General features: G+C 38.0%; 3 protein-coding genes and 1 pseudogene across 7 annotated transcripts in view; 2 read left to right on the top strand and 2 right to left on the bottom strand.

The window, feature by feature from the left end:
- KPNA3 (karyopherin subunit alpha 3) overlaps positions 1 to 27,961 on the top strand; it is a 1,032,760-nt gene that overhangs the window by 625,460 nt on the left and 379,339 nt on the right. The window lies entirely within an intron of this gene.
- The window catches only part of SPRYD7 (SPRY domain containing 7), a 496,951-nt gene that overhangs the window by 302,014 nt on the left and 166,976 nt on the right, over positions 1 to 27,961 (top strand). The window lies entirely within an intron of this gene.
- On the bottom strand, positions 5,129 to 27,961 carry LOC126940473 (leukemia-associated protein 1). 5 transcript variants are annotated; one of them, XR_007720759.1, is made up of 3 exons: positions 26,644 to 26,696; positions 25,247 to 26,032; positions 5,649 to 5,721 (listed from the first exon to the last, which is right to left on the bottom strand). XR_007720759.1 is itself a non-coding variant. In XM_050766388.1 (2 exons), the coding sequence occupies exons 1-2, from the start codon at positions 27,442 to 27,444 to the stop codon at positions 5,606 to 5,608; spliced, it is 237 nt and encodes a 78-aa protein (XP_050622345.1). In that variant the 5' UTR covers positions 27,445 to 27,961; the 3' UTR covers positions 5,129 to 5,605. The 5 variants fall into 5 exon arrangements, 1 of the variants encoding a protein (XP_050622345.1); XM_050766388.1 differs by lacking the exons at positions 25,247 to 26,032; positions 26,644 to 26,696 and adding an exon at positions 27,324 to 27,961 and having other exon boundaries at positions 5,129 to 5,721; XR_007720758.1 differs by lacking the exon at positions 25,247 to 26,032 and having other exon boundaries at positions 5,632 to 5,721.
- LOC126940469 (ribosomal protein L18-like) lies at positions 9,671 to 10,820 on the bottom strand (annotated as a pseudogene).

The raw sequence follows: 27,961 nt of genomic DNA, 5'->3' as shown, positions 1-27,961 counted from the left end.
GAATAGTTTTGAAAACTGGTTTTTAACATCTGCATAGCATTCCAACATACAGATACACCAAAATTTATCAGTCTCCTCATTTTTAAACATTTAGATTATTCCTCAATTTCTGCAATTATGTAAAGATATTTTTAGAATCCATACTCGTCAACTAATAGTCAAAATACTATTGTTGGCTCTCTCTTCTGTCTTGTTCCTTTGTGTGTGTGTGGGCGGGGGGAAGTTGTTATTCCTTCTTCTCATGTACTCCGGCCTATACATGGCTTTCTCTCAACATGAAAACTCCACTCTGGACAATGTTATACAGCTTGTCCTTTCTCCTTTCTAAAACAGTTATCATCCCTGAGTGAGGTCCATATTTCTGCAGCTCTCCTGCAGCAAAAGAATGTGAATTAAAGCCAATTCATGCTTGTATAAAGTCTGGATAGTGTATATTTTAGCTTTAACCAAAGTTGAAATCCAGGAGATTAAAACTCCACCAGCAGACAGACAAAAAATCATTTCTGTTAGCTATACTGAAAATATGACTTAGCACTACATAAGTAGGGAGACAGGGAGTGTGTGTTAACTATGACTTAGCTGATTTTGCCATGATCCTGAATGTGCTATTACATGAATTGTTATTACATTGAAACATTACAGTATAAACATACAATTAGGAAAAGTAAAATTTAAGGTTTTTAACTGGTAAATTCACTGAAAAACTATAAAATCTGCTGTCTAGTTTTTGACTTTTAATAGTATTATTTCAATAACTATCACATTCTGTATTAGCTTTGATATTATTTCTCCACTCATGGAGTAAAGTATAGAAATCAGAGAAGTGACACAGTGCTTTAAAATTAACTAGCCGGGCACTGTGGCACACACATGTAGCCCTTACTACTCAGGAGGCTGAGGCAGGAGGATAGCTTGAGCCCAAAAGTCAAGGCTGCAGTGAGCCGATCACACCTCTGCATTCCAGCCTGGGCGACAGAGCAAGACTTCATCTCAAAAAAATGAATAAATAATAATAAATAAAATTACTCTCAAAAACTTCGAGTGAGTTAAAAATCTTTTCAATTTAATAGCTTGTTTGGGAGAAGAGTATAACCTCTGTTGTGCCTTGGTGAGAGTTAAACATTTTAAAAAAATAATTTCAAGTTTCTGTGAAGCACTTGGGCCTCTATAATGTCAACTTGAAATCTGAAGAAATGCTCATGTTAAGAATTATTTCAAATAGGCCGGTCACAGTGGTTCACACCTGTAATCCCAGCACTTTGGGAGAATGAGATGGGCGGATCACCTGAGGTCAGGAGTTTGAGACCAGCCTGACCAACATTGAGAAACTCTGTCTCTACTAAAAATACAAAATTAGCCAGTGGTGGGTGGGGGAGGGGGGCGCCTGTAATCCCAGCTACCCGTGAGGCTGAGGCAGGAGAATCGCTTGAACCCAGGAGGCAGAGGTTGTGGTGAGCCGAGATCGTGCCATTGCACTCCAGCCTGGGCAACAAGAGCGAAACTCTGTCTCAAAAAAAAAAAAGAAATAAAAAATATTTTGGCCAGGTGCAGTAGCTCATGCCTGTAATCCCAGCACTTTGGGAGGCCAAGGCGGGCAGATCACGAGGTCAAGAGATTTAGACCATCCTGACCAACATGGTAAAACCCCATCTCTACTAAAAATACAAAAAAAAATTTTAAAAAAGCTAGGCGTAGTGGTGCACGCCTGTAGTCTCCGCTACTAGGGAGACGGGCAGGAGAATCGCTTGAGCTCAGGAGGTGGAGCTTGCAATGAGCCGAGATTGCACCACTGCACTCCAGCCTGGCTACAGAGGGAGACTCCATCTCAAACAAACAAAAAAATCGGCCGGGTGCGGTGGCTCACCCCTGTAATTCCAGCACTTTGGGAGGCCGAGGCGGGCAGATCACGAGGTCAGGAGACCATCCTGGCTAACACAGTGAAACCCCGTCTCTACTACAAATGCGAAAAAAATTAGCCAGGCGTGGTGATGGGCACTTGTAGTCCCAACTACTCGGGAGGCTGAGGCAGGAGAATGGCGTGAACCCAGGAGGCGGAGCTTGCAGTGAGCCGAGATCGCGCCACTGCACTCCAGCCTGGGCGACAGCGCGAGGCTGCGTCTCAAAAAAAAAAAAAATCTACCAGTAGCTCTGGACATTGTAGTCATAGATGGGAGAATATTTAGTGAAAAAAGGAAAGTTTTTAAGGGATATAATCCAACTCCCATTTTACAGATGAGGAACATGAAGCGCAGGTATGTGAAATATCTTTACCGCTCAAAGCAGTGTACTTTTTTTTTTTGGAGAAAGGAAGGGGCTTCTAATACTAGTATGGCCTACTGCCTGCCGGTACATAAAAGGTTATAGGACTAATGTGTAGCCATCGCTATTGGACAAACCCAAGAAAGAGATCTTATTTTGATCCTAAGTATATATTTTCCCCTCAAGATTCTTGTTGGAAGATCCATTTCACCTTTATCTATTACCACAGACACAAAAGGGAAGTTCCTTTACACAAATCGATATTCATCCACAATAAAACCCATGAGAAGTTGGAGTTAGTTGGCAAAGCCACAGCATTTTACCACTTCTAGGAGGAACATTTACCTATATTCATATGTATGCATAGCTGTAGCCTCAGTTGTGCTTCAGAAAAATCCCGTTTGCATACATTACCATGTAAATGGTGACCAGTGGAGTTGTGTATCATAGGGACATTGCATATATGTTTTATATATCAAATTAATGAGGGTAGGCTAATTGCCATAATAGATCATCCCAAAAATATATAGTGGCTCAAAGCTGTTCTTGCTAAACAAGTTTACTACTTGTTTACTAGTTTCCAAGGTCTTTCTGTACCTAAGCATTTAGGAGCTAACTTCCAAGGTTTCCTTGGAGGGGTCAGTCTGTTGGGAGTGTTTTTTAGGGACAGGAGCTTAAAGTTGTTGATTTCTTTAGTTGACTTAAAGAGCTTAAAAGTAGTTGACTTCCATTCTCATCCCACTAGCTAGAGCTTAGTCATATGCCCACATCTTAACTGCAAGGGAGGCTAGGAAATGAAATTTATCTGTATGGCCATGAAGTAAGAACATGGATTTTGATGTCTAGCTGGCTGTCTTTGCTTACTTGAGTGCCCCCCTCCTTCCCAAATTCCTAAGTGGTTACCAAAAAATAAACTAGCTGACACAATTATGCTTCAAATAGAAAAAGTTAATAGTGAAACAAAGGGACTTTTATTTAAGAATTAACCTCATCCTTTACCTCCTTTAGGCAGAATTGTTAATGCATACCAATAGTCAACTAGCAACTGAAATCTCAAAATGAGGAAAACCCAAATTTTTACAAGCATTACCTTTACATACATATTTAAATGCAGTTTAGCTTGGTTTTCTTATTCCATTACTAGTCAAATTCAGAACTCAGACTTACAGTTCCTTGCTTGTTTTAGGGGCTACCCTATTATTAAATGATGTTTGAAAAATACTCAGCTTTTTACAACAAAGATAGCAATTCCACAAATGAAAACAGCAGTAAGTTAGGTCTGTTTGTTTCCTTTGGATAAGTTGTCATAATCCTCAAACTGTACTCAACTATTCAGTTTTTCATAGAAGCACTGCATGGTTGCACTTCTGAAATCAAAAACAGGAAGTATGCCATATAAATGTCAGTAAAACTAAAACTCAGTTCTATGGTTTGATGTTTCTCTTCCCCCTATATTTTCATGTTAATGTCTGATTTTATGTGTACTTAGAATGACTGCATAAAGGTAAATGGTAATCTTACCTGATTCGTTTTCTTTGACAGCCTAACACAGTTTTAGTTTGGGTATGGGGGGCATGGAGGAAACCTGTGAAATAACCTAATATTGTAACTTTCATGGAGGGAAAGGAAAGGGCCAAAGAAACTGCTGTTAATTTGGCATCATTAGAAATTGCTTTATTACTGCCAGAATACAGTAAAGATAGATAAATAAAAGAGGCCAGAGTCTTTTAATTTAACTATTTGAAAATCTACTACAGAAAAAACTGTTACACTTTGTAAAGTCTTATTTTGATACCTGAGCAATTCCTTGAATGTGTTCCACTACCTTAATTCCTTCATGAGACAATTAAGGAGTGGCTTAAATACTGTGAAAATCCAGGATATCCCTGTTTGTTCTCTGTGAAGAAGTAGGAGTCTTCTTATAGTTCATTTAATATTTCCAATATAACATAATTCCACATAAGTTTCTATAGAAATTCCAAGAAAATATTTAAACTGACCAGTCCAGAAGTTTTACATTACTTCAAATATTTCTGGAGAAATGTTACACATAGGTGTCTCTGTAACTTTAAAATGTTTTTCTTTAGGAAACAGTTTCTCTTCTTAGTTTGTACTTAAACTGAACACTGAAGGAACAATTTACAAAGTCACATACTATAGGAGTGAAGTAACAAAAAATAGAGCCTGACTATCTAAACTCCCTTGAAAGACCACACTGACCCAGAAAATATGGCTTAAAGACAAAAAGGTACCCTTATTGTTTACTTTTTTTTTTTTTTTTGCAGCATATGAGGCACTGTTGAGTGGCACATACAATATATATACAACATTTAAGGCATTATCTTTTGATTTAAAATACAGAAGAGAGATGGGTGTATGTAAGAAGTAACATAAATAAGGGTATGTTAATGAAGTGCAAACTACACGTAATTGCTAAAGAGATGTGGGAAATGAAGTTATTTAACTCTAGATTGATATTGGGTAGAAGTTTGCTGGAATAGGCAAATGTTTTTTTTTTTTTTGGAGACCGAGTTTTGCTTTGCCCAGGCTGGAATGAAGTGGCATGATCTCGGCTCACCGCAACCTCCGCTCCCCAGGCTCAAGTGATTCTCCTGCCTCAGCCTTCCAAGTAGCTGGGATTACAGGTGCCCGCCACCACGCCTGGCTAATTTTTGTACTTTTAGTAGAGACGGGGTTTTGCCATGTTGGCCAAGCTGGTCTCAAACTCCTGACCTCAGGTGATCCACCTGCCTCGGTCTCCCAAAGTGCTGGGATTACAGGCGTGAGCCACTGTGCCCAGCCAGCAAATCTTACATAGAATTTTTAAGGAGTAGTGAATTTGGATTGCCAGAGAAAAGATAACCATTCATTCATTCAGCAAAGGTTTATTGAGTGCTTACTGTGTGCCAGGCACTGTTCTAGAGGCATAGCAGCAAACAAAACTGTTATAGAACAGGAACAGGCAGGTCATCTCCCAGATATGACACTTTGATAGGAACACAAAATACAAATAGGAGAGCAGAAAGAGATGAAATACAAAGGGAAAGAGCTGGTATTGGGCTTATATTAATATTAAAAGGCCTTACATGCTAGATGTTTCTAAGTGGGAGAAACATGCTGAAAAGATACATGGCATGAATGAACTTATGTCCCTATGTTCAGAACAGACTGCTTTCCCTTCTCTGTTGGTTGGCTTCTAGCCTCCTAGGAACCTTTATAATCATCAGTGTGATCCAATATAAATACTGCACATATGAAGGTTCCCCGTTGAGGAGTTTGAAAGCAAAAAGGGAAAGAATGGCTGGAAAAGACTTCAATCTTCTGTCTCCTTTTATCTTCCCAATGGCTAGTAGAAAATACTATCATCAATCTCTTCCTTGCAATAATCTCCCATATGATATTTGTCTGCATTGTGACTCAATTCCTGAAGGTTCTGTTCTTCATTCCTTTCTGGTAGAATAACTGAAAAGAAAGGAGATTACATTTACATTTGCTTTTTCTAGTCAATCAGGTTTTTCTTATTCGCCCAGCAACACTTCTCTACAGAGAGTTTGATGCAAAGTATTTTATGTTTTATATAGGCTAGTGGGGACATGGGTATGGCATGATGAGGCTATATAGTACAAGCTTGAGATTTAATAGCTTGAATTAAATGGGCAATTTTTAAAATGAAAAGAAACATATCTGCAGTGCCTTACAAAGAAGTAACTATAAGAAGTAACATGTTTAGTGATCATTTATAGGGAAGAAATAAAATAAGGAAATGAACCTAAGATTCTAAACTTAAAGGTCCAAAAACTTGTGTTATCACCAATAGTAGCCAAGAAATTTGGAAGAAATACCTTGAAAAAAATAAACTTAATGTCAGATCTAAGTGGGATATTACTAGAAGACAGAGGACAAGCTTTCTTGATAAGCTATCTGGCCTGCTGATGTACATGTGAAAGTCATCATCATACAGAAATTGAGTCCAGGCGCAGTGGCTCACGCCTGTAATCCCAGCACTTTGGGAGGTCTTGAGCCCGGGAGTTCAAGACCAGCCTGGGCAACATGGCAAGGCCCCATCAATACAAAAAAATTTTAAAAAGTTAGCCAGGCATGGTGGCACACCCCTGTAGTCCCAGCTACTCTGGAGGCTTAGGCAGGAGGATCACCTGAGCCCAGGAGTTAGAGGTTGAAGTAAGCCTGCACTCCAGCCTGGGTAACACAGCAAGACCCTGTTTCATTAAATAAAAGAAAGAAAAATTGACTGACTCTCTATGGACTAATGAGGGAATGGAATGAAGATCAAATGTTTACATATGAACTTTGATTGTAAGATAAGTTATCAATTTCTGACAAAAAAATTGAGTAACATACTGTATGATTCCACATATATCAGTTCTAGAAAATGCAAACTGGTCTATAGTGACAGAAAACAGGCCAGTGGTTTCCTAGGGAGAGGTAAGAGGAGGCAAGGATTATAAAGAGGCAGGGGGAACTCTTAGGAATGATGGCTATCATCAGTTGTATTTCTTCCTTTCTAACTTGAATGTGGTTTATTTCTTTTTCTTGCCTTTTCCCTGGTCAGAACCTCTGATGTTGAATGAAAGTGGTCAGAGCAAAGAAAATATCTTTGTATTATTCTTTATCTTAGGAGGAAAATGAAAGCATGCAGTTTTTCATCGTTACGCATAAGGCTATCTGTAGGATTTTTATAGATGTCTTTGGTTGAGAAAGTATCCTTCTATTCCTAGTTTGCTAAAAGGTTAGTGTTTTTGTTTGTTCGTTTGTTTTTAAATCAGGAACAAATACGGGATTTTGTCAGATTTTTTGTGTGTGTCTATTGAGATGATCAGATTTTCTTTTTTAGCTTAATATAGTAACTTACAATGATTAATTTTTAAATTTAAAGCAATGACATATTTTTGGGATAAACCTCATCCAGTAATACTAACTTTCTTATATTTTGTTAGATTTTACTTGTTTAGTTTAGAATTATTGCATCCACGTTCAAGAGGGAAACTGGGCTATAGTTTTCTTTTCTTTTAATGGCTTTGTGTGGTTTAGGTATCAGGGTAATGCTGGCCCCAAAAAATAAACTGGCAAGTATTCCTTCCTCTTCAGTTTTCTGGAAGATTTGTGTGTAATTGGTATACACAGTGTTATCACTAAGTGTTTGGAAGAATCTACCAGTGTTTTGTGAGAATATTTTTAACTATTAATTTAATTTTAAAAAAATAGATATATAGCTTTGGAGGTTATCTTTTTTTTTTTTTTTTTTTTTTACACAAGGTCTCAATCTTTCACCCAGGCTGGAATGCAGTGGCATAATCAGGGCTCAATCTTGCGAGCTCAAGTGTTCCTCCCACCTTAGCCCTGCAAGTAGCTGGGACTACAGTCATGCGCCACCACACCCAGCTAATTTTTTTTGTATTTTTAGTAGAGATGGGGTTTCTTCACATTGCCCAGGCTGGTCTCAAACTCCTGGACTTAAGTGATCTGCCCACCTCAAACTCCCAAAATGCTGGGATTATAGGCGTGAGCCACTGCACCCAGCTCTATTTCTTTTTGAGTAAGCTTTGGTAGTTACATCTTTCAAGGAATTTGACCATTTCATCTTAAGTTGTTGAGTTTTATTTGCTTAAGGTTTTTCATAATATTCCTTTGTTATCCTTTAAGTATCTGTAGAATTTGTCATATTTCACCTCTCATTCCTGATATTGGTAATATGGGTCTTCTCTTTTTTTTTCCCCCTGAGCAGCCTGGCAAAAGTTTATCAATTTTATTTATCTCAAAGAACCAGGGTTTGGTTTCATTAATATTCTCAATGGACTTTGTTTTCTATTTCATTTATTTCTACTTTGATCTTTATTATTTCTTTTCTTTTGTTTCTTTGTGTTTAATTTGTTCTTCTTTTCTAATTTCTTAAGGTGGAAGCTCACTGAGTTGAGATCTTTAATATTTTCTAATAGAAGCATTTTGCTTATAAATGTCTTCCTACATACTGCTTTAGTGGCATGCCACAAAATTTGATATGCTTTATTTTCATTCAGCTCGAAATGCCTTCTAATTTCACTGTGCTCCTATTTTAATCAATGGGTTATTAGAAGGTTATTTAGTAGCATGTTATTTTATTTCCAAACATTTGGGGATTTTCCAGACAGCTTTCTGTTATTGATTTCTAATTTTAATTCTACTGTAGTCAGAAGACATACTCTGCATGATTTGAATCCTTTAAAATTTACTGAGACATGTTTTATTGCCTAAAACAAGGGCTGGTAAACTTCTATAAAGGGTCAGACAGTAAATATTTTAAACTCTGTGGGCCACATATGATCTTTGTCACATATTTTCTTCCTTTTTAAAGAAATCTTTCAAAATGTAAAAATCATTTTTAGTTCATGGACTATACAAAAACAGACTACATTTGGCCTCAGGGCCATAGTTTGCTAACCTCTGGCCTAGAACATGATCTATTTGGGTAAATGTTTCATGTATACTTTAAAGAGAATATATACTCTATTACAGGTTGAGTATCCCTTATCCAAAATGCTTGGGACCAGAAATGTTTCAGATTTCAAAGTTTTTTGGATTTTCTGAATATTTGTATATACATAATAAGATATCCTGGGAATAGGACCCAAGATAATTGGGTCATGTTGGTGCTCAAAAAATTTTGGATTTTGGAGCATTTTGTATTTCAGATTAGGGAAATACTCAACCTATACTGTTAGTTTGGTTACAGTGTTGCTTGAGTTTACTATATCTTTTTAAGTTTCTACTTCTTTTAGCAATCATTTAAAGAGGGGTATTGAAATCTCTGACTGTAACTATGGTTTCTTTCTCCTTGCACTTCTGTCAGTTTTTGATTTACATATTTTGAAGCTTTATTATTTGAGACAAAACTATGTAGGATTATTGTATCCTTCTGATTAACTAGCCCTTTTATTATTGGCCTTCTTTATTCCTGGTAATATTATTTGCTTTGAAATCTACTTATTTCATGTTAATATAGCCACACCAGTTTTCTTTTGACTAATGCCAGCATCAGTATATCTTTTTTCATCCTTTCACTTTTTTTGTTGTTGTTATTGTTTTTGAGATTGAGTTTCACTTTGTTGTCCAGCCTGGAGTACAGTGGCATGATCACCACTCCCTACAGCCTTGACCTCCTGGGTTCAAGCTATCCTCCCACCTCAGCCTCCGAGTAGCTGGGACTACAGGCATGCACCACCACACTTGGCTAATTTTTTGTGCAGGTCTCAGACTCATGGGCTCAAGTGATCCTCCTGCCTCAACCTCCCAATGTGCTGTGATTACAGGCATGAGCCACTGTGCCTGGTCATCCTTTTACTCTTAATGTTATTATGTCTTTGTATGTAAAATGTCTTTTTTTTTTTCTGTCTCCCAGGCTGGAGTGCAGTGGCGTGATCTCTGCTCTCTGCAACCTCTGCCTGCTGCATTCATTCAATTCTCCTGCCTCAGCCTCCCAAGTAGCTGGGATTACAGGCACCCGCCACCATGCCTGGCTAATTTTTGTGTTTTTAGTAGAGACAAGATTTCGCCATGTTGACCAGGCTGGTCTTGAACTCCTGACCTCAGGTGATCTAACTGCCTTGACCTCCCAAAGTGCTGGGATTAAAGGCGTGAGCCATCGCACCCAGCCTAAAATGTGTTTCTTATTGACATTATATAGTTGGATCTTGTTTTTTATTTTCCCCCCAGCATCCAAAATTTTTTGTTTCAAGACAGGGTCTCCCTCTGTCACCCAGGGTGGAGTGCAGTGGTACGATCATGGCTCACTGCAGCCTTGACTTCCTGGGCTCAAGCGATCCTCCTGCCTCAGCCTCCCAAGTAGCTGGCACTACAGGCATGTACCACCACTCACAACTAATTTTTTTTTTGAATTTTTTTTATAGAGATGGAGTTTCACTTGTTGCCCAGACTGGTCTTGAACTCCTAGGCTCAAGTGATCTGCCCACCTTGGCCTCCCAAAGTGCTGGGATTACAGGCATGAGCCACTGCGCCCAGGCCAAAGTCTTTTTAATAAGAGTAGAGGATCCAGGTTTAGTTTTTATAGCCTTGGCTGGCCCATCAGCCTCTGATGTGCTTGAACTTGGAGTGGTCACAGGGCTTAGTGTGGCTGTGCTGGGTTCCCAGGGCCTTGCCAAAATGCCAGTACACCTCTTGGCCCTTGTAAGGACCAGAGAGCAGGATGGTGCCACAGCCTTTGAGGGTGTCCAGGGCCAGCTGGTTGAAGGTGAGGATCTTGTCCCCAGCCTTGGCGATCTGGCTGCAGGCCCAACTGCTCACATGCAGTGCACACACCTTCAGTTGTGTGCACTCTTCACCACAACTTGGTTGAAGGTAGAGTTTCTTCTGGCCAGAAACATATACAGCTTAACCAACAGCCTTCAGTAGATGTCCTGGCTCTTGGGCTCCTGGTGTTGAACCTTTCAGTCGTTGTTGTGGCAGGAGACGACTTCCATGATGGTGCTTCCTGTTCATCCAGGTCCAAAAGCAGTCTTGCTTTTTATCTGACAATCTTTGCCTTTTAAGTGGGATATTTAGATAATATACATTTAATGTGATTGCTGATACGATTACAGTCTATTGCCTTGCCATTTTTCTATTAGTTTCACCACTTATTTGTTCCTTTTTCCACCTTTTTTTTTTGGATTCTATCTTATCTCCTTTGTTGACTTATTAGCTATAACTGTTTTGTTATTCTACTGGTTGCCTTAAGGCAGTATACATCTTCAACCTACCACAGTCTACCTTCAGTCTACCTGATGGTAAAAAATCATTTGTTTTCGTATGTCTGAAAACATCTTTATTTTTGCCTTTGTTTTTTGAATGATATTTTGCTGAGTATCAAATCCTAGGTTAACATTTTTTTCTTTCAGTACTTTATGTTCTACTATCTCTTCACTTGCAATGTTTCCAATGAGAAATCTGCTGTCAGCTTTATCTTTGTTACTCTATAACATGTGGCTGCTTTCAATATTTTTTATCACTGGCTTTGAATAATTTGATTATGACATTCTTTAGTGTAGTTTTCTTCTTGTTGAGTTCTTGGATCTGTGAGTTAATAGTTTTTGTCCAATTTGAAAATTTTGGCCATTATTTTTTCAAATATCCCTTTTGTATCTGCTTTTCTCCTCTCCTTTGATGCCTTTGATTATGTTTACATAAGGATTCTGGAAGTTTGTCCCATAGCTCACTGATGCTTTTGTCATTCTTTTTTCTCTCTTTCATTTCTGAATAGTTTCTTTTGCTATATCCTTCAAGTTCACTAACCTTTTCTTCTGCCATGTCTAATCTGCTACAAATATCATTAGCAGATCTCAGATATTGTAGTTTTCATCCCTAGAACCACACTGAGTTTTTAAAAATGTCTTTCATGTCTCTACTTTCTGAAAATATAGAATATAGTTATAATAATGTTCACTGTCTTTACTAGTTCTAACATCTTTCTCTGCTTAAGGTCACTTTCAGATGATTGATTATTCTTATCATTGTGGATCATTTTTCTGGCTTCCTTGCGTGCCTGGAAAGGCACTGTGAATTTTATCTGTTGGCTGCTGGATATTCTTCTGTTCCTCTAAATGTTCCTGAGTTTTGTCCTGGGATGCAGTTAAGTTACTTGGAAAAGTTTGATTCTTTGGGTCTTATTCTTATGATTTGTCAAGGAGTGCTCAGTCTATAGCTCATTACATAAGGAAGAATAATGCAATACAGCTAAATAATATACTTCAAGGCAATCTTTAAGTTTAGACTTAAGATTAAGTCTAATCTTAAAAGACTGCAAAAGACTTAACTAAATGATCTTAGCAACAAATTTAATCCTCTAATAAAAAACATGAAAATAATAATTTCAGAAAAAAAATCACTTTCATTAAAAACTGCAAAGCACTAGAAAGAAAAAGTGAGAGGGACAGAAACTGAGAACAGTGGGTACTTCACAGATTAATTTTGTGAGTAAAGATGACTTTTGTTTAAGAACTGGTCTCTACTATATGAATGTATTTCATTCTGAGGATAGTGGTTAGACATTAGGGGCAGACAGACTTGGATGCACATCAGACTCCTCCACACATTAAAACTCAACATATATGAGCCTCAGTTATCTCATAGATCTATAAAGTGCCATGTTATTTTACAAAGTAATCTAGAAGAATAAAAACTCTTAATTTCACCAATTAAAATATACAGAAAAAAGGAACTTAACCATTCCCTGATAAGCAAGCAAACTATACATCTAAATTATACATCCAAATATTGTCCCCTTTTCTGGCTCCCTCACAATTTTCAAACGGTTTTGAATAAATCAACAAACAATCACAATTTTAAAAAAAACATCTCTAGTGAGAGTGTATGATTCAAACCCTATACAATATTATCTTTGCTTTTTTCCTTGTAATACAACTATTATTCTATCTATATCAACTTAGTAACACTTAATTCTAGAGCCCCATAATTTTTCATTTGAATATAAAAGATAATGCTATCTCAAATAGATTCCAATGCTAAAATTTAATTCCATGTAACTCTTTACGTAGACAGCATACTGTTGAATATAAGCAGTCCAAAGTAAATTAATGCTTGAACCCATAACTGACAACGTAAGTTCATTATTCTTGAACAAATCTTACTTGAAAAAATCAGGTGAAATCATTTCCATTCCTAAAGTATGTATTAGCTTTTATGGCCAAATATGCCTTTTTCAAGAAAACAGTACAAAAGCTATATGAATCCCTTTTGTTTTATTCTACCAATCACTTATTTTACATTGTAAATTATAGCAATTTTTGTTTTGCCTAATAACTGGAACTGAAAACTTACCACACGAATAAACCAGGGACACTCTGTAACTCTTGACTAGGTTTTAGGTTTTTAAAAAGTAATGCAACTCATAATTTGGTAAACATATTAGAATACCACTAGTTAGGAATCTTCAATAATTAGAAATCAAGAACCTCTGCTCACTCATTTTTGTGACCTACATTTTTTTTCTACCAATGAAGGCTTCATTTCAGAAGTATTGATTTGCTTATTTTTACTCCAGTTTTTTCATATTCCAGCAGCCTCTTTCATGTATCCTATCTATTCCTTTCTAAAATTCTACTGTTCTGAGCTCTGAGCTTTATGTCCCAAGCTTGAGAAACAACAACAACAACAACAAAAAACTCTAGTAGTCTACTTTGTATCTTGGAGAGTACTAAAATATTTTTAACCTTTTAATTCTGAGAACTGGGGTGCTTTGGAGTTACCCAAAAAAAAAACGTAGGAAGAAGAAAGGAAAGCTGAAGGGAAGGAGAGAGGGAGGGAAAAAAAGAGACCACTCTTAGGATGGCTTAAAGTGGTTTTGTGGGGTCAGGTAGATAACTTATGTCTTACCTCTTGTTATATGTAACTATTTCCCTTTTGGTGTAATTGGAAAGACCCTCAACTAGGAGTTAAGAAACCCAGACTTTAGTTCCAATTTTGCTACTATCCTTCAATGTAATCACCAATCTTCTGAAATGGGACCAGGCATGAAGAACAAAATTATTACACCTGGGCCAGGCGCGGTGGCTCACGCCTGTAATCCCAGCATTTTGGGAAGCCGAGGCAGGTGAATCATGAGGTCAAGAGATCAAGACCAGCCTGGCCAACATGGTGAAACCCCGTCTCTACTAAAAATACAAAAATTAGCTGGGCATGGTGTCACGCACCTGTAGTCCCAGCTACTCGGGAGGCTGAGGCAGGAGAATCGCTTGAACCCAGGAGGCAGAGGTTGCAATGAGCCGAGATAGCGCCACTGCACTCCAGCCTTATGACAGAGCAAGACTCTGTCTCAAAAAAAAGAAAAAAAAAATGTATTACACCTGAGAGGGTTTACAAGTCTCTGGAGTCATAATGCATGGATAGTTGAAAAGTTAATACTCTTTGGAAAGGTGGGGCTATGGCCCTAGCCAGCACGTGAAATTACTCTATTTGTATAATAAGATTGTCTCATGGCATTAATAATGATGAAGTATGCATGATTACTAGGGCAAATATAATATAAAAGGATACTTCTAAATTTTTACTCTGTGAATTTCACAGTTTCTGTGACACTCACATTCGAAGAGGTTGAACATCAATCAGTCTACTCCTTGACATACACTAGTATAAGTAGTCTTGGCTAAACCGTAAAAGAAAAATGAAGGCTGGGTATGGTGGTTCACACCTGTAATCCCAGCACTTTGGGAGGCCAAGGCAGGCGAATCACCTGAGGTCAGGAGGTCAAGATCAGCCTGGCCAACATGGCAAAACCCCCTCTCTAATAAAATACAAAAATTAGTCAGGCATGGTGGCACGCACCTGTAATCCCAGTTATTCAGGAGGCTGAGGCATGAGAATTGCTTGAACCTGGGAGGCAGTGGTTGCAGTGAGCCGAGATCCCAAGATGCCACTGCACTCCAACCTGGGTGACAGAGCAAGACTTCGTCTCAAAAAAAAAAAAAAAAAAAGCCGGTGTGGTGGCTCACGCCTGTAATCCCAACACTTTGGGAGCCAAGGCAGGAGATCTCTTGAGGTCAGGAGTTCAAGACCAGCCTGGCAAACATGGTGAAACCCTGTCTCTACTTAAAATACAAAATAGCCAGGCATGGTGGCGGGCACCTGTAATCCCAGCTATTCGGGAGGCGGAGGCAGGAGAATCGCTTGAACCCAGGAGACGGAGGTTCCAGTGAGCTGAGATTACGCCACTGTACTCTAGCCTGGGTGACATGGCAAGACTGTCTCAAAGAAAGAAAAATGAAAAGAGGCATATTATTCAACCATGAAATGGCTTAGAACCTTGCCTCTGAAAGTCCTGCTTGGGGCAAGGGGGACTTTTGGTGTGCCAGCACCAAACATGGGGCATCTCCTTAAAGATCAGCCTCCCTCAGAGATTTTGAAAAAATGTATAATTATATTTTTACTAAATATAGGAACATTATGGTAAGTAACACTACATTTACATTAAATCTAAGACAAAACATGAAGCTAAAAAGAATTCTAGCTTGGGACCAAGTTTTTAAGGCAGTTGTTCACTCCTCTCTGCTATTAACCATACTTTTGTGGAAAAGTTTGAGGTAGAGTGACTTTGATGACTATTCAAGACTGGTATATTAATACCTCTACTAGCTACAAAGATGAATGGTGGTGATGGTTACAACATAATGAATGTATTTAATACCATTGAAGTGTACACTTAAAAATGGTTAAGTTGATAAACTTTATGAAGTATTTTGCCACAGTTTTAGAATTTATGGAAAAAAAGCTCTACTAAAGTTCAATATTATCAACAAATATAGACTATTATAAGAGGTTTTTATTTAATTTGAATATGCATTTCTGAATTGACTACTATATCCTGTATTCAGCTCATGAATCATCTTACTGTGCTCATGAAAACTATACTTGATTCCAAGTTTTAAAAATACCCATCATTCTTCTTGTGAAGAAGGACCTATGATTAACAGTTCTCACTTTTGTGGCTGTCAGCATGCCTGCATCAGTCAATACCTGCAACACTGTCCACTGTCCAGGATTCCAATCCTGGATGGAATGCACATAAATAAGCCTGTTAGAAATGGCCATAAAATAAAGATAAATAGGATCTCTATGAAACCACACTAGAAAATCTACTTCTAAGAATCCTTATAATATAAGTAAGGCAAAAATTTAGCTATTATGCTGGGCGTGGTGGCACACACCTGTAATCCCAGCACTTTGGGAGGCTGAGGTGGGCAGATCACCCAAGGTTAGAAGTTCAAGACCAGCCTGGCCAACATGGTGAAACCTCATCTCTACTAAAAATACAAAAATTAGCCGGGTGTGGTGGCTGTGCCCGTAATCCCAACACTTTGGGAGGCCAAGGCAGGCAGATCACCTGAAGTCAGAAGTTCAAGACCAGCCTGTCCAACATGGTGAAATCCTGTCTCTACTAAAAATCAAAAATTAGCCAGGCATGATGGCACGCGCCTGTAGTCCCAGCTACTCAGGAGGCTGAGGCGGCAGAATTGCTTGAACCTGGGAGGCAGAGGTTACAGTGAGCCAAGATCATGCCATTGCACTCCAGCCTGGGGTGACAAGAACGAAACTCTGTCAAAAAAAAAAAAAAAAGCTATTAGATTTTTCGTTTTACCCGTAGAAGAAACTTGGGTGGAATCAATATAAATGCCCCAAAATAAGGACCTGCTTACATTATAGTACATCCTTATATTCCATAAGAAAATACTTATTTAGACATTAAAGTATACAACTGAATATTGCTAGGGAAAAAAATATATGAACAACAAACAGATTTAAACAAAAAGTTTAATAACAAAGGGTGTTGGGGGTAGGTATTTCAGGCTGATGGGATTATTTTTTCCTACATCCTGCTCATTTGTACTTTCTTTAATATCAATTGCTTATAATAAGAAAAAAAACCTGAAGTTTTCTGAAATACTTATTCAACATGAGCTTATCATTCACTTATTAATTCAACAAATATTTGCATTTGTTGAATTAATTCAAACATAGTCCTTACCCTCTCCTTACCCTCATGTCTCTTAATTTACAAGGAAAAAAAAAAGGCATGATGAAACGATCTTGGAAATTTTTTACTCCTTTCTTTCATTCTTATTAATTACCCAGTCATTCCTTTTTGTTGAGGACTCTGGCCCTTTGTTGACAGTATCTGCCTCCCCTGCATTTTCTGCCATCACCTCCCACTTCAGTGTCCATATAGAAAACCCATTGAAAAACTATGAACTCTGATTCCGTAAAACCACTTCATTCAGTAATCCATACCCAAAGCTACAGCCTCTATATTCTGATAACCAAGAAATTATTCTACAGCCTTAGAGTCCAACATATGGATCTCTGACTACAACTATTCTTGCAGTTTTTTACTCCATTACTCCCTAAATACCTGCTTTCTTACCTAATTTTGACACCCATTCCTTAACTATTCTCATTTCTTCAAACTACAATCTCCCACATGCTTCGTGTCTTTTCCTATCCAGCCTAGGTTCTCAGGTACATCACCCTCTTCTGCTAACAACCTTCCTCCCTCGTTAATTCCCTCTTCCATTACCTAGAGCATATGTTTTGTACCATCTTACTTCAATTCAAACTTGCTACTTCACCTCTACCCTTATCTCTTTTATGACTCCTTTATCGGAAAAAAATAAAAATAAAAAGTAAAACTATTAGCTATGAACTCCCTCAACTTCCTGCTCTAGATTTACAAGTTATACATAAAACTCTCTTACCTGTTCCCTTCTAATCTCAGAGGAAAAGGGATCCTTTCTCTTTTCTGGGTTAATTCCTTTACCTGCACCTTTATCTCCTACTAGATCTCACTATACTTTATCCTATTTCTCCTCTCTGATGAGTCTGTCCCCATACTTTATAAAAATGTTAAGCTCTCTTCTCCTGTAGATCTCCTCCTCTATTCTGTAACCTCCTCCCTAAAATTATCTTTTGTTTTTAAGACAATGTCAAGAGCCTTGAAATAATACACATTTATTGTAACCTTTCTCTTTTTTCTTTTTTTCTTTGTGTTTGTTTGGGACGGAGGTTTGCTTTTGTTGCCCAGGCTGGAGTGCAGTGGTGTAATCTTGGCTCACCGCAACCTCTGCCTCCCGGGTTCAAGCAATTCTCCTGCCTCAGCCTCCTGAGAAGCTGGGATTACAGGCATGCGTCATCATGCCCAGCTAATTTTGTGTTTTTAGTAGAGACAGGGTTTCTTTATGTTGGTCAGACTGGTTTTGAACTCCCGACCTCAGGTGATCTGCCTGCCTCAGCCTCCCAAAGTGCTGGGATTATAGGCAAGAGCCACCGCACCTGGCCCCTTTCCCTATTTTAATATACTTTCAACTCAACACAAACAGAATTCTGCCACCATTGTTTCATTGAAAGTGTTCTGGCAAACATTACTAATGACAGAACTGCCAAATCTTTCTTTTATCTTTTTCAGTTTACTTAGCCTGTCTTTACCTTCTGACACTCCTAACTTCTTTCCTTTTGAAACCTCTCTACCACTGGCTCCTTTAACTCTGAGCTCTGTTGGTGTTCCTGCCCCTCTCTCTCGGCCATTCCTTCTCAGTCTTCTGCTGCTTCCTCTTACTTTGCCCATTTACTAATTTTGGTTCTCATTTCTCTATGTTTAGTCTCTATGAGCAATGGCATCCATTTCCCTCATAATCTCAACTACCACCTATTTAGTGATATCCGTTTCCAGCTCAGGCCTTTCTCCTAAGCCTCAGTCATGTACGTTGAGCTCCTTACTGAACTTCCTACTTAGGTATCCCATGAGTGCTTAATCTTTCATATTCAAAATGTCCTCACTGGACTTGTCATCTCCCTCTCCTGTCCCAGCGTTCCATCCCACACCCATAAACATACACACACACACACACACACACATACTCTCTTTCTCTCTCTCTCTCTCTCTCTCTCTCTCTCTCAAAAGCCATGATCCTCCTCCACTCGTCCCTGTCCTGGTTAATGATACCACCATTGTACTCTACAACCAGGACAGGGACCAGGGAGTCATTACAGATTTTTCTCTCATCTTGTATACCAGTCATCACTGCCCTAGTCCAAAAGCTCATGATTTCCCACCATGACTATAAAACCACACAAAAATACTTCCATTTAAATAACAATAATAAAGGGCATTTTTACAACATTTTTACAACATTCCCCCTAGTATTTCAATTATGAAATGACAACAGATTACCTTATTAGCAAACCATGAAGGCTATACAGCTTACACTATTCGCAGCATTTAAAACCCTTGTTTATCCCAGTACCTGATACTGTTCAGCACATGGCAGCTTGTTGCTTATCAGTTCACTTCTTAATAAAGTGAATGTGGCATATTTAAAGATATCCATAATAATTATTAAGCTATATGTTAAGCAGTCTGGGGGTCAATAATATGATATATAACAAAATACAATTATCACACCTTGTTAGTTCACCAGAATCTCTTTAAAACACACCACCCACACATACCCATAAATCAGGAAGTAAAACTGCTATAAATGAGCTTCCATTCACTCCCACCCTACTGTCATGGATAATACTTAACCTATGTATGCTCCTTCAGTTTCTAACCATTCCTCACCCCAAAATGATGAAAGTAAATACACCCTCGTGGCCCCCTTAGAGTAAAAACAGTGTATCATTAGGTGAATCAGAGGGACTTTGCTTCTCTAAGTCTTTCCTACTTTGCTCTCTGATGACTGAAAGATGCAACCTTCTGTCTCACAAGATATCAAACTGTAATTTTCCTGAAGAGAAACAAAGTACAGTATTAAATACGGCTAACTGGATGAAATGCAATCATGCTAATATACATAAAAGACAAACATGGAGCATTCTTTGGTCAACTGGGAAAGGAGATGAGGAGACAGGTATATTGGTAAGAGGCCTTCAGAAGCAATGGCTTCCAATCATTCCTGATTTTTTTCTCAGTTTTCTTTAATGCACATGTATTTTATAATTAGGAGAGAAAATGTTCAAAAGCAAGTCCACAGGTCTAGTTTAAAGGGCAAATAAGGTGGGTGCCATGGCTCATGCCTATAATCCCAGCACTTTTGGAGGCTGAGGCAGGAGGATCACTTGAGATCAGGAGTTTGAGACCAGCCTGGACAACATGGAAAAACCCTGTCTGTACTAAAAATACAAAAATTAGCTGGGCATGGTGGCTTGCACCTGTAATTCCAGCTACTTGGGAAGCTGAGGAACGAGAATTGCTTGAACTGGGGAGGCAGAGGTTGCAGTGAGCTGAGATCACGCCCCTGCACTCCAGCCTGCATGATACAGCAAGACTCTGTCTAAAAAATATTATAATAATAATAATTTTAAAAAGGCAAATAAAAGTTATGTACAAAGTAAATTACATCAAGTGGTTTAAAAGAAACCTTGAACTTAATTTAACTGTATATACTAACGTTTTTTATATCTAAAAGCTTAAACTTTAAGAATTTCATTTTTCTATAAAAGAAAGTAAATGAGCATAAATAAAGGTAGAGGGAGAATTGTCAGATTCAGTCATACACTATAAAAATTTCTTATCAGGAAAGGGTTTTATAGCTGCTATATTAGTAGTCTTGCAGTTTATTAAAAGTATTGCAGTTCGGTCATGTCGGCTTTGGGTTGTTTTGCCAATGGCATAAACATCTAATTATTAAAAAACAAAAAACAAAACCTCTATGCTGATAAAAATGCATCCTCCAATAAGGGGGAAAAAGTTCTTTGATTAAATACATACGATATTTTTCTACATGGAAAGTTGAAATGAATTTAATCTTCTGAAGTTTCATATCAAACCTATCTTATTTTTTAAAAGAGTTTCCTTAAAATTAGGTGAACAGTTTGTATATACTGTCCCAAGTTCACTAGGTCAAAAATTAACAGTATGGGGTCATCAAGTAAATTAAACATTAACAGCAAAACTTAAAGGACTTAAATTAAAAACATAGGGTCTAATCCTATGATGAAAAAAATAAGGAAAAAGTATTCCTATAAGAGCTATAAACTGCTCACCTATTTAAAATAAATTACTTCTTCAGAGCTGCCTTAAAAGGTTAATTTATTTTAAACATATAAGAATTTCCTAGCTCCTAGCCAGAAGGGATTTGCACTATAAGAAATAAATTTTATATATTAGGAATAGAAATGTAGTATGAGGCTCAACTGATCACACATCCTCAGTCATATCTCCTACAGATCAGAGTCTCAATTTTACTCCTGTTTATTAAAAATAAATAAGACATGAATGTAATAGATTCCTGGTTCCCTATCCTCCACAACTTCCAATTCATCCCAACTCAATACAGTCTCTGAGTCATAAGTTGTAATTTTTAAGTTTTTTACTCCTGCAGTTTACATTAAAACTTTCTTTTGATAAATTTCCAATACATCCATTTCCATTATTTATGAGTCCTTGTTATGATCTAAAATTGTTCTGTAAATACAAGAATTGTAATGGATAGGACAAAAAGTTAATACCCACCCATGGTATATTTCAGACTATATATAGTGTGTGTGTGTATATATATATATATATATATATATATAATTAATACCATTCTGGGGGTCACTGTTTGAGAGTGGCCTTGTTAAACAAGAATAACCAGAAGAAGGAAACCAAGATGGTGAAGGGTTTAAGATCATAAAACAATTAAAGACACATTAAAGGATGTTGGGGAGTGGGAATTCTGCTGTCATCATGATTCAAAAAAATAATGATCATATTTAAAGGGTTATTGTAAGCAGGTAGGAATAAATTTGTTCTCAGTAGCCTCACACTTAGACAATAGGTGGCAGTAAGAAGAGACATATTTTAACTCTTAAGATTCTATGATTCCAATCCTGAATAGGTTTTTATTAAGTTCTTACAATCCTTTATTAAGTTCTTACAAAGTATATATTATTTCAAAAGCAATGTTTCAAAACACTGTATTTAATATCTCATTTAAGGCCAACATTTTAACATTAATTTTAGAAAGATTAACAAAAACAAATGGGTTTATCCCTTTCCAGGAATCCTTATTGGTAGGTGAAAAAAAAAGTTCATACTTCCCGGCCGGGCGCAGTGGCTCATGCCACTTTGGGAAGCCAAGGTGGGTGGATCACCTGAGGCCAGGAGTTCAAGACCAGCCTGGCCAACATGGCAAAACCCCATCTCTACTAAAAATAAAAAAATTAGCTGGGCCTGGTGGTGCGTGTTGTACCAGCTACTTGGGAGGCTGCGGCAGGAGAACTGCTTGAACCCGGGAGGCAAAGGTTGCAGTGAGCCAAGATCATGCCATTGTACTCCAGCCTAGACAACAGAGCAAGACTCTGTCTCAAAAAAAAAACAAAAAAGGTCATACTTCCTCAATAAGTGTTGACCATTATTAGTTGTAAATGAATTTTAGTTTAGTTCCATGATTTGTGGCCAAGAATATTGTAAGCAAAATAACTCCTCATACAGGAAAAAAAATCTTAACTCAGTATCTTCAGAGAATCGAAGTTGAAAATGCTATATATGAATCTGTTCTAATCACTTTTAGAAATTGGAGCTCTAAACCATGTAAATTTCCCAAAACAATTACATTTCCTGATGTGTGTATAAATTTTCCCCCATGTAACTAATATTGGTATCCTTTAAAAAAATCACAAAAAGTTTCTTGTACATAAAACATTTATAGATAATTAAGTACTTGTATTAATCTTCCATTAAAATAATCTACCCAACTGCAAAATAAATCTGTTTCTAAACAGTTTATTCTCTTGAGCTGATACCTAAGTAATTAAAACATGTAGTTATATACTGTTTAAATAACCTCTGAGGAGAATTTTTGAATTGTTTTTAATCTGTCAGCTACAGGGAAAAGAAATTATCCAAGATACTTGACAGAACAAAGATACTGTCAACATAACTGTAAATCAAAATGTTGCATTTTAAAAAGGGAATGTAGATGGATAAATTTGTGGGAAAAGCTCATCACATTCTTACCAAGAAATTTCAGTAAATCTTGTGTAGGTATATAATTTCAGTAGCAGATAAGATGCTGTATCTAATTAAATAGTTGTCCATCTTGAGGTCTGACACTTCACAGACCTTTAAAAAAGATAAAGAAGTACTTTTTATGGATTTGTTAATCCATTAAAAAAAAGTACAGAACAGCCCAGGCAACATGACAAAACCCCACCTCTACCAAAAAATACAAAAAACTAGGTAGGCGTGGTGGTCCCAGCTACTCAGGACGCTAAGGTGGGAGGATCACTTGAGCCCAGGAGACAGAGGTTAAAGTGAGCCGAGATCACTCCACTGAACTCCAGCCTAGGAGACAGAAACCCCACCTCAAAAAAAAAAAAAAAAAAAAAAAAAGAAAAATACCTAGGTGGTATTAAAAATATATATATATGTATACATACACACTTAATTACTACCATAACCACACATCAACATACATACAAAATGACTTTTCACATCCTTTATTAGTTTCCTAATGCCATAAAATTACCATAAACAAATTACCATAAACTTAGTGGCTTAAAACAACAGAAATGTATTATCTTACAGTTCTGGAGGTCAGAAATTCAAAATGGGTCTTAGCGGGCTAAAATAGAGATGTAGGCATGGCTGCCTTACTTAAGAGTCTGTTTTCTTGCCTTTTTCAGCTTCTAGGGCTCATGAACTATTCTTTGGCTCATGGCCTCCTTCCACCTTCAGAGTCAGCAATGGCTTTCTCACATCTCATCATTGATACGGATTCTTCTGCTTCCCCTTTACACACTTAAAAGACCATGTAATTAGGCCTCCTCAGGTGATCCAGAATAATCTATTTTCAGATCATCTGAGTAACAACCCTAATTTTTATCTGAAACTTGAATTATCTCTCACCATGTAACATATTAACAAATCCCACATAGATTAGGACATGTACATCTTTGGATATCTTTGGTAGACCATTATTCTGCTTACCATATGTATGAATGATTTTTTCTTTACTTTTCTTCAGGAACTCCATGGACCATCATCCACCTCTGAAACTATATGCAAACTATTCACATATATGCATGATTCTAGAGAAAGGGTCTATAACTTTCAATAAATTTTCAAAGTTTAAGAATCACTGAGCTGGGTGCAGTGGCACTTGCCTACAGCCCCAGCTACTCGGAAGGTAGAACGGGATGATCACGTGAGTCCAGGAGTTCAAAGCCAGCCTGGGCAATATAGAGAGACCCTGTCTCTTAAAAAAACAAAAATCGGACTAGCTCATAGAACACCGATGTTCCTTAAAAGAATGGTTTCGCAGTGTCAACAATGCAAAATTTTAGATTGGCTTTTTGATGTGTATATTTTTAACTATAATCATAAAACCTTGATATGGATTGAAAGTTTTTTTCTTGCATTTTTCCTCTGTGTGTTTTTATAGACTGTGTATAGAGAGAGAGAGAGAGAAAGAAAACTCACCCATGTACAAGAGCAAGAAAATGATATGGATGTTCTTGGAACTCTTTTTAATATTGTAACTTTTTGTAAATTTGAAATTATTTCCAAAAAAAATGTATTTTTTAAATTAAGTCCATCTCAGAGAAACAAGACCAACAGGAAAATAAAAGGAACCCGAAAACCCTGCTAAGCAAACTTTTTAATACATTCAATAGTATATACTGTTTCAAAGTCTGCGTTCTTTCTTGAAAGACGAACAGACCTATAGCTTTCACAGTTTTATCTAAATAAGTTAATATGTTGAAGCCAACATTGCATCAGTTGTAGCTTACTCATTATAAACAGCAGGAGGGAAAAAAAGCATAGAAATTACAAGACCTCTGTTCTTCACACTACCCATATTTACCATCCATTTGCTGGTGACTGCATTTCAGTTTCCAAGAGCAAAACCCCAGATTTTAAATTATGACTTTAGTTCTACTCCTATGACAAGTAAAGAGGGGTATGCAGAGACACTAACTGTGAGTGGAAAGGGGTAGGGGAGGGATGATTAACTCTTGACTGTATTGAAGAAAGCAAGCTGACACTTCTGCCCTAATTGAGCACCTAAGTAATTGAGTTCTTTCTTCTTATAAAGTACATTACTTTTAGGGTATTAAAGTTCCAGGCAGGAATTCTTACTAATTTTTAACCCACGAATTTAATGGTCTGAAGTAAAAGCACTTTTTCCGTTTTTTCTTTGAAATGTAACTCAGGAATTTGCACCCCCTTGTGGTCAAACATAAATTTCTTAGTTTTCAAAAGACCATTTTTTACAATTGGGCTCTCTGTTCAGGCACAGGAACTACTGTATGTTAGTTGGTTTTGTTTTCTCCCATTTTAGCAAATCAAGAAGCTTTCATGAAAGAATTTTTCGTAAGACTTTAAACACAATTGGACTTAAATCTTCTAAAAATGACTTCCACATAAACTTCAGTCTCTGCAAAATAGAGATAATTGCACCCACTTCATGAGTTACATGAGGATTCAATGGGAAAATGCATGTACCTGTTTAGCCCAGTGTCTGCCACATATTAGGTCTTCAATAAATGTTATCATTTATCATCATCACTTTAGAATTCTCTTAACAGATTATATCTAGAAGGGGACTAAGATAAAAAATTCTACAGTGAGGAAACCAGATTGTGTTACTTACTTATTTGTAAGTTCTATTACAATTTTACAGATGTCTCCCAAATATGCCACTAATCCAGACCCCCCCAACTGATTGTCCCCAAAGGTACGTTATATTTTTAAAATATAAACAATATGTAGTTATCCCTGGATGCTAGAAATTTGGATGACTTTTACTTTATATATTTTAGATGGGCCTGGGTTTTTTAACTTTAACAATCAGAAAAAGCAATAAATCTATTCCATTTCCATGTATTATTCTTATGAGATGGTAAAATAAATTAACATCCTTATTCGCCTAACAGGGATCATTATTCATATTTGGGAAAAATCATTTGTCAGTCTGATTTATCATTTTAAGGAGCTCTTGAAAAAGAATGCTAACCCCGACTGGTGTGGTGGCTCACACCTGTAATCCCAGCACTTTGGGAGGCAGAGGTGGACAGAGAGGTCAGGAGTTAGAGGCCAGTCTGGCCAATATGGTGAAACCCCGTCTCTACTAAAAATACAAAAATTAGCCGGGCGTGGTGGTGCGCACCTGTAATCCCAGCTACATGGGATGCTGAGGCAGGAGAACTGCTTCAACGCGGGAGGCGGAGGTTGCAGTGAGCCAAGATCGTGCCACTGTACTCCAGCCTGGGCAACAGAGTGAGGCTCCCTCTTAGAAAAAAAAAAAAAATGCTGACCCCTAATTGCACTAACTGTAGTATGATTTTTTTAAACAACCATTAAAGAAGCCAGTTTAAAAGATCAATGACTGACTGACAATAACATTTACTAATATGCCAGGCACTGTTGAAATTCCTTTAATATTAGCTCATTTACATCCTTACAACAATCCAATGAGGTGTTAATAATACTTGTTTTACAAAAAGTCCAACAGATAATTTACCCAACAAGGCCACACAGCTAGTAAGTAGTGGAGCTGGGATTCAAACCCAGGCAGTTTGGTTCCAGAGTCAAGCCCACTTAAGTAGTGCACAAAAGTACCAGAGATTAAGTAGTTTATTTATACTACTCTGCCATGTTACTTCTTGATCTCAAATTGCTAAAATCCATTTCTTTTCCAATACACTTCAATAATGCAAACCATGCTACCCTTCTCCCACTTCCTTATTAGTACTTCAGGCACTTTCATATCTACTGTCTTATTTAACATTCACAATGAAGGTTTTAAAATATTTACAACTTTATTATCGTTAATTGTCCTATCAGAGTGCCCATTTTTTTAAAAGTAGACAGGTTTGCCTAGATATGGTGCTTCTACTTACCAGTTCTAAGACTTTGGGGCAGATTTCTTAATCTGAGCCTCAGGTGTCCTCATCTGTAAAGCGAAGATAATACCTACTTCATAAGGTTGTTGTGAGCAATAAACACGATTAATCCGTAAATCATTTATTTAGCACAGTGCACAGCACACAGTCAATACGTGGTAGCTGTCAGTTTACCAATGCGTTGCACAACAGAAACTCGTCTTTGCTGGATTCAGTTCTCTTGTCTTTGCTGGATTCAGTTCACTTACCACGCCATTAAAAAAAAACAAAAAAAATCCTAAGTGACACAGAAAACTGCCCATTCCTATCTCAAAAGTTTAAGAACAAGTTAAGACGTAGGAGAAACTGGATTCAATGAAAGCGCGTTCGCAATAGGCAGCTTAGGACCGGAAAGAAGGGCTTCAGCAAACTTAATCATTAACTCTAGGCAGGCAGGCGCGCGCGCGCGCGCGCACACACACACACACACACACACACACCCGTTGAGGAAGGAGACCACGCCTCCTGTGTGGGCTCAGGTTGGAGCGTACAGCGTGGTAGAGAACTCCAGGGCTGCTGAATCTGACAGATGTGGATTCATCCACTTCTGTGCCACTTGTGCTGTCTTGGGCAAATTACTTAATGTCTCTGAGCCTAGGTTTCCTGGTCTTCAAAACGAGAACAGTAATAGTTCCTACCTGGTAAAGTTGTTCCGAGGCTTAAGTGCGATAACCCCTGTAAAGCGCTGGCGAACGGCAAGAGCTCAACACGCCGGCGGGGCCGTTTTAAATGCACGTGTATCCATATGCAAGGTCTCATTGATACATTCCGTTGTTTGGAGTTTAGACACTGGCTGTAAGACGTTTTTCTTTTCTCCTAAGCTGGACCCGTATTTGTTTACCTCCAACGTAGACTAAATGCCTGTGGGCTGATAGCTATAAGTGGACCCTCGGCCCCACAGCCTCTACCTTCACTTTACCTCCGAGTCTTTGCAAAAGCGCTACACGCACGCGCAATAAAAGAAGCAAGAGGATTGCGACCGTAGAAGCAAAGGGAGAGCCGCGCACAACGATGATTCTGCGCATGTGCACGGCGGGAGGAGAGCGAGAGTTGGAGTTTGCGCATGCGCGAAAATGTCGGGAAAGCAAGAGAAGTGGGGGTTAAGAGGCGGTATTGACAGCTGTGGAGGCAGCCCGCGTTCCCGGCATGCCCCAGGGCGGCGGGGTTGGCTCTAACGAATTTGAATGAGGAGCCTCAGCGCTTTCGGCGCCATTTTCGAGTGATGCCTGATCTCATCAATCTAGCGGGAGAGACAGGATAACCTGTCCGAGAGTAT

The sequence above is a fragment of the Macaca thibetana genome, chromosome 17 (genome assembly GCF_024542745.1).
Source record: "Macaca thibetana thibetana isolate TM-01 chromosome 17, ASM2454274v1, whole genome shotgun sequence".
NCBI classification, from domain to species: Eukaryota; Metazoa; Chordata; class Mammalia; order Primates; family Cercopithecidae; genus Macaca; species Macaca thibetana.
Note: the sequence above shows the minus strand (reverse complement) of the source record. Positions and strands in the feature narration are given on the sequence as shown.

Bases quoted from the DNA above. Each gene is read 5' to 3' on its own strand.
- LOC126940473 (XM_050766388.1), bottom strand. From the start codon at position 27,444: ATGAGACCTTGCATATGGATACACGTGCATTTAAAACGGCCCCGCCGG. The intron at 5,722-27,323 runs GTAGGAACTATT...CTTTCTTTTCAG, and splicing joins CCTCGGAACAACTTTACCAG to TTATTCTACCAGAAAGGAAT.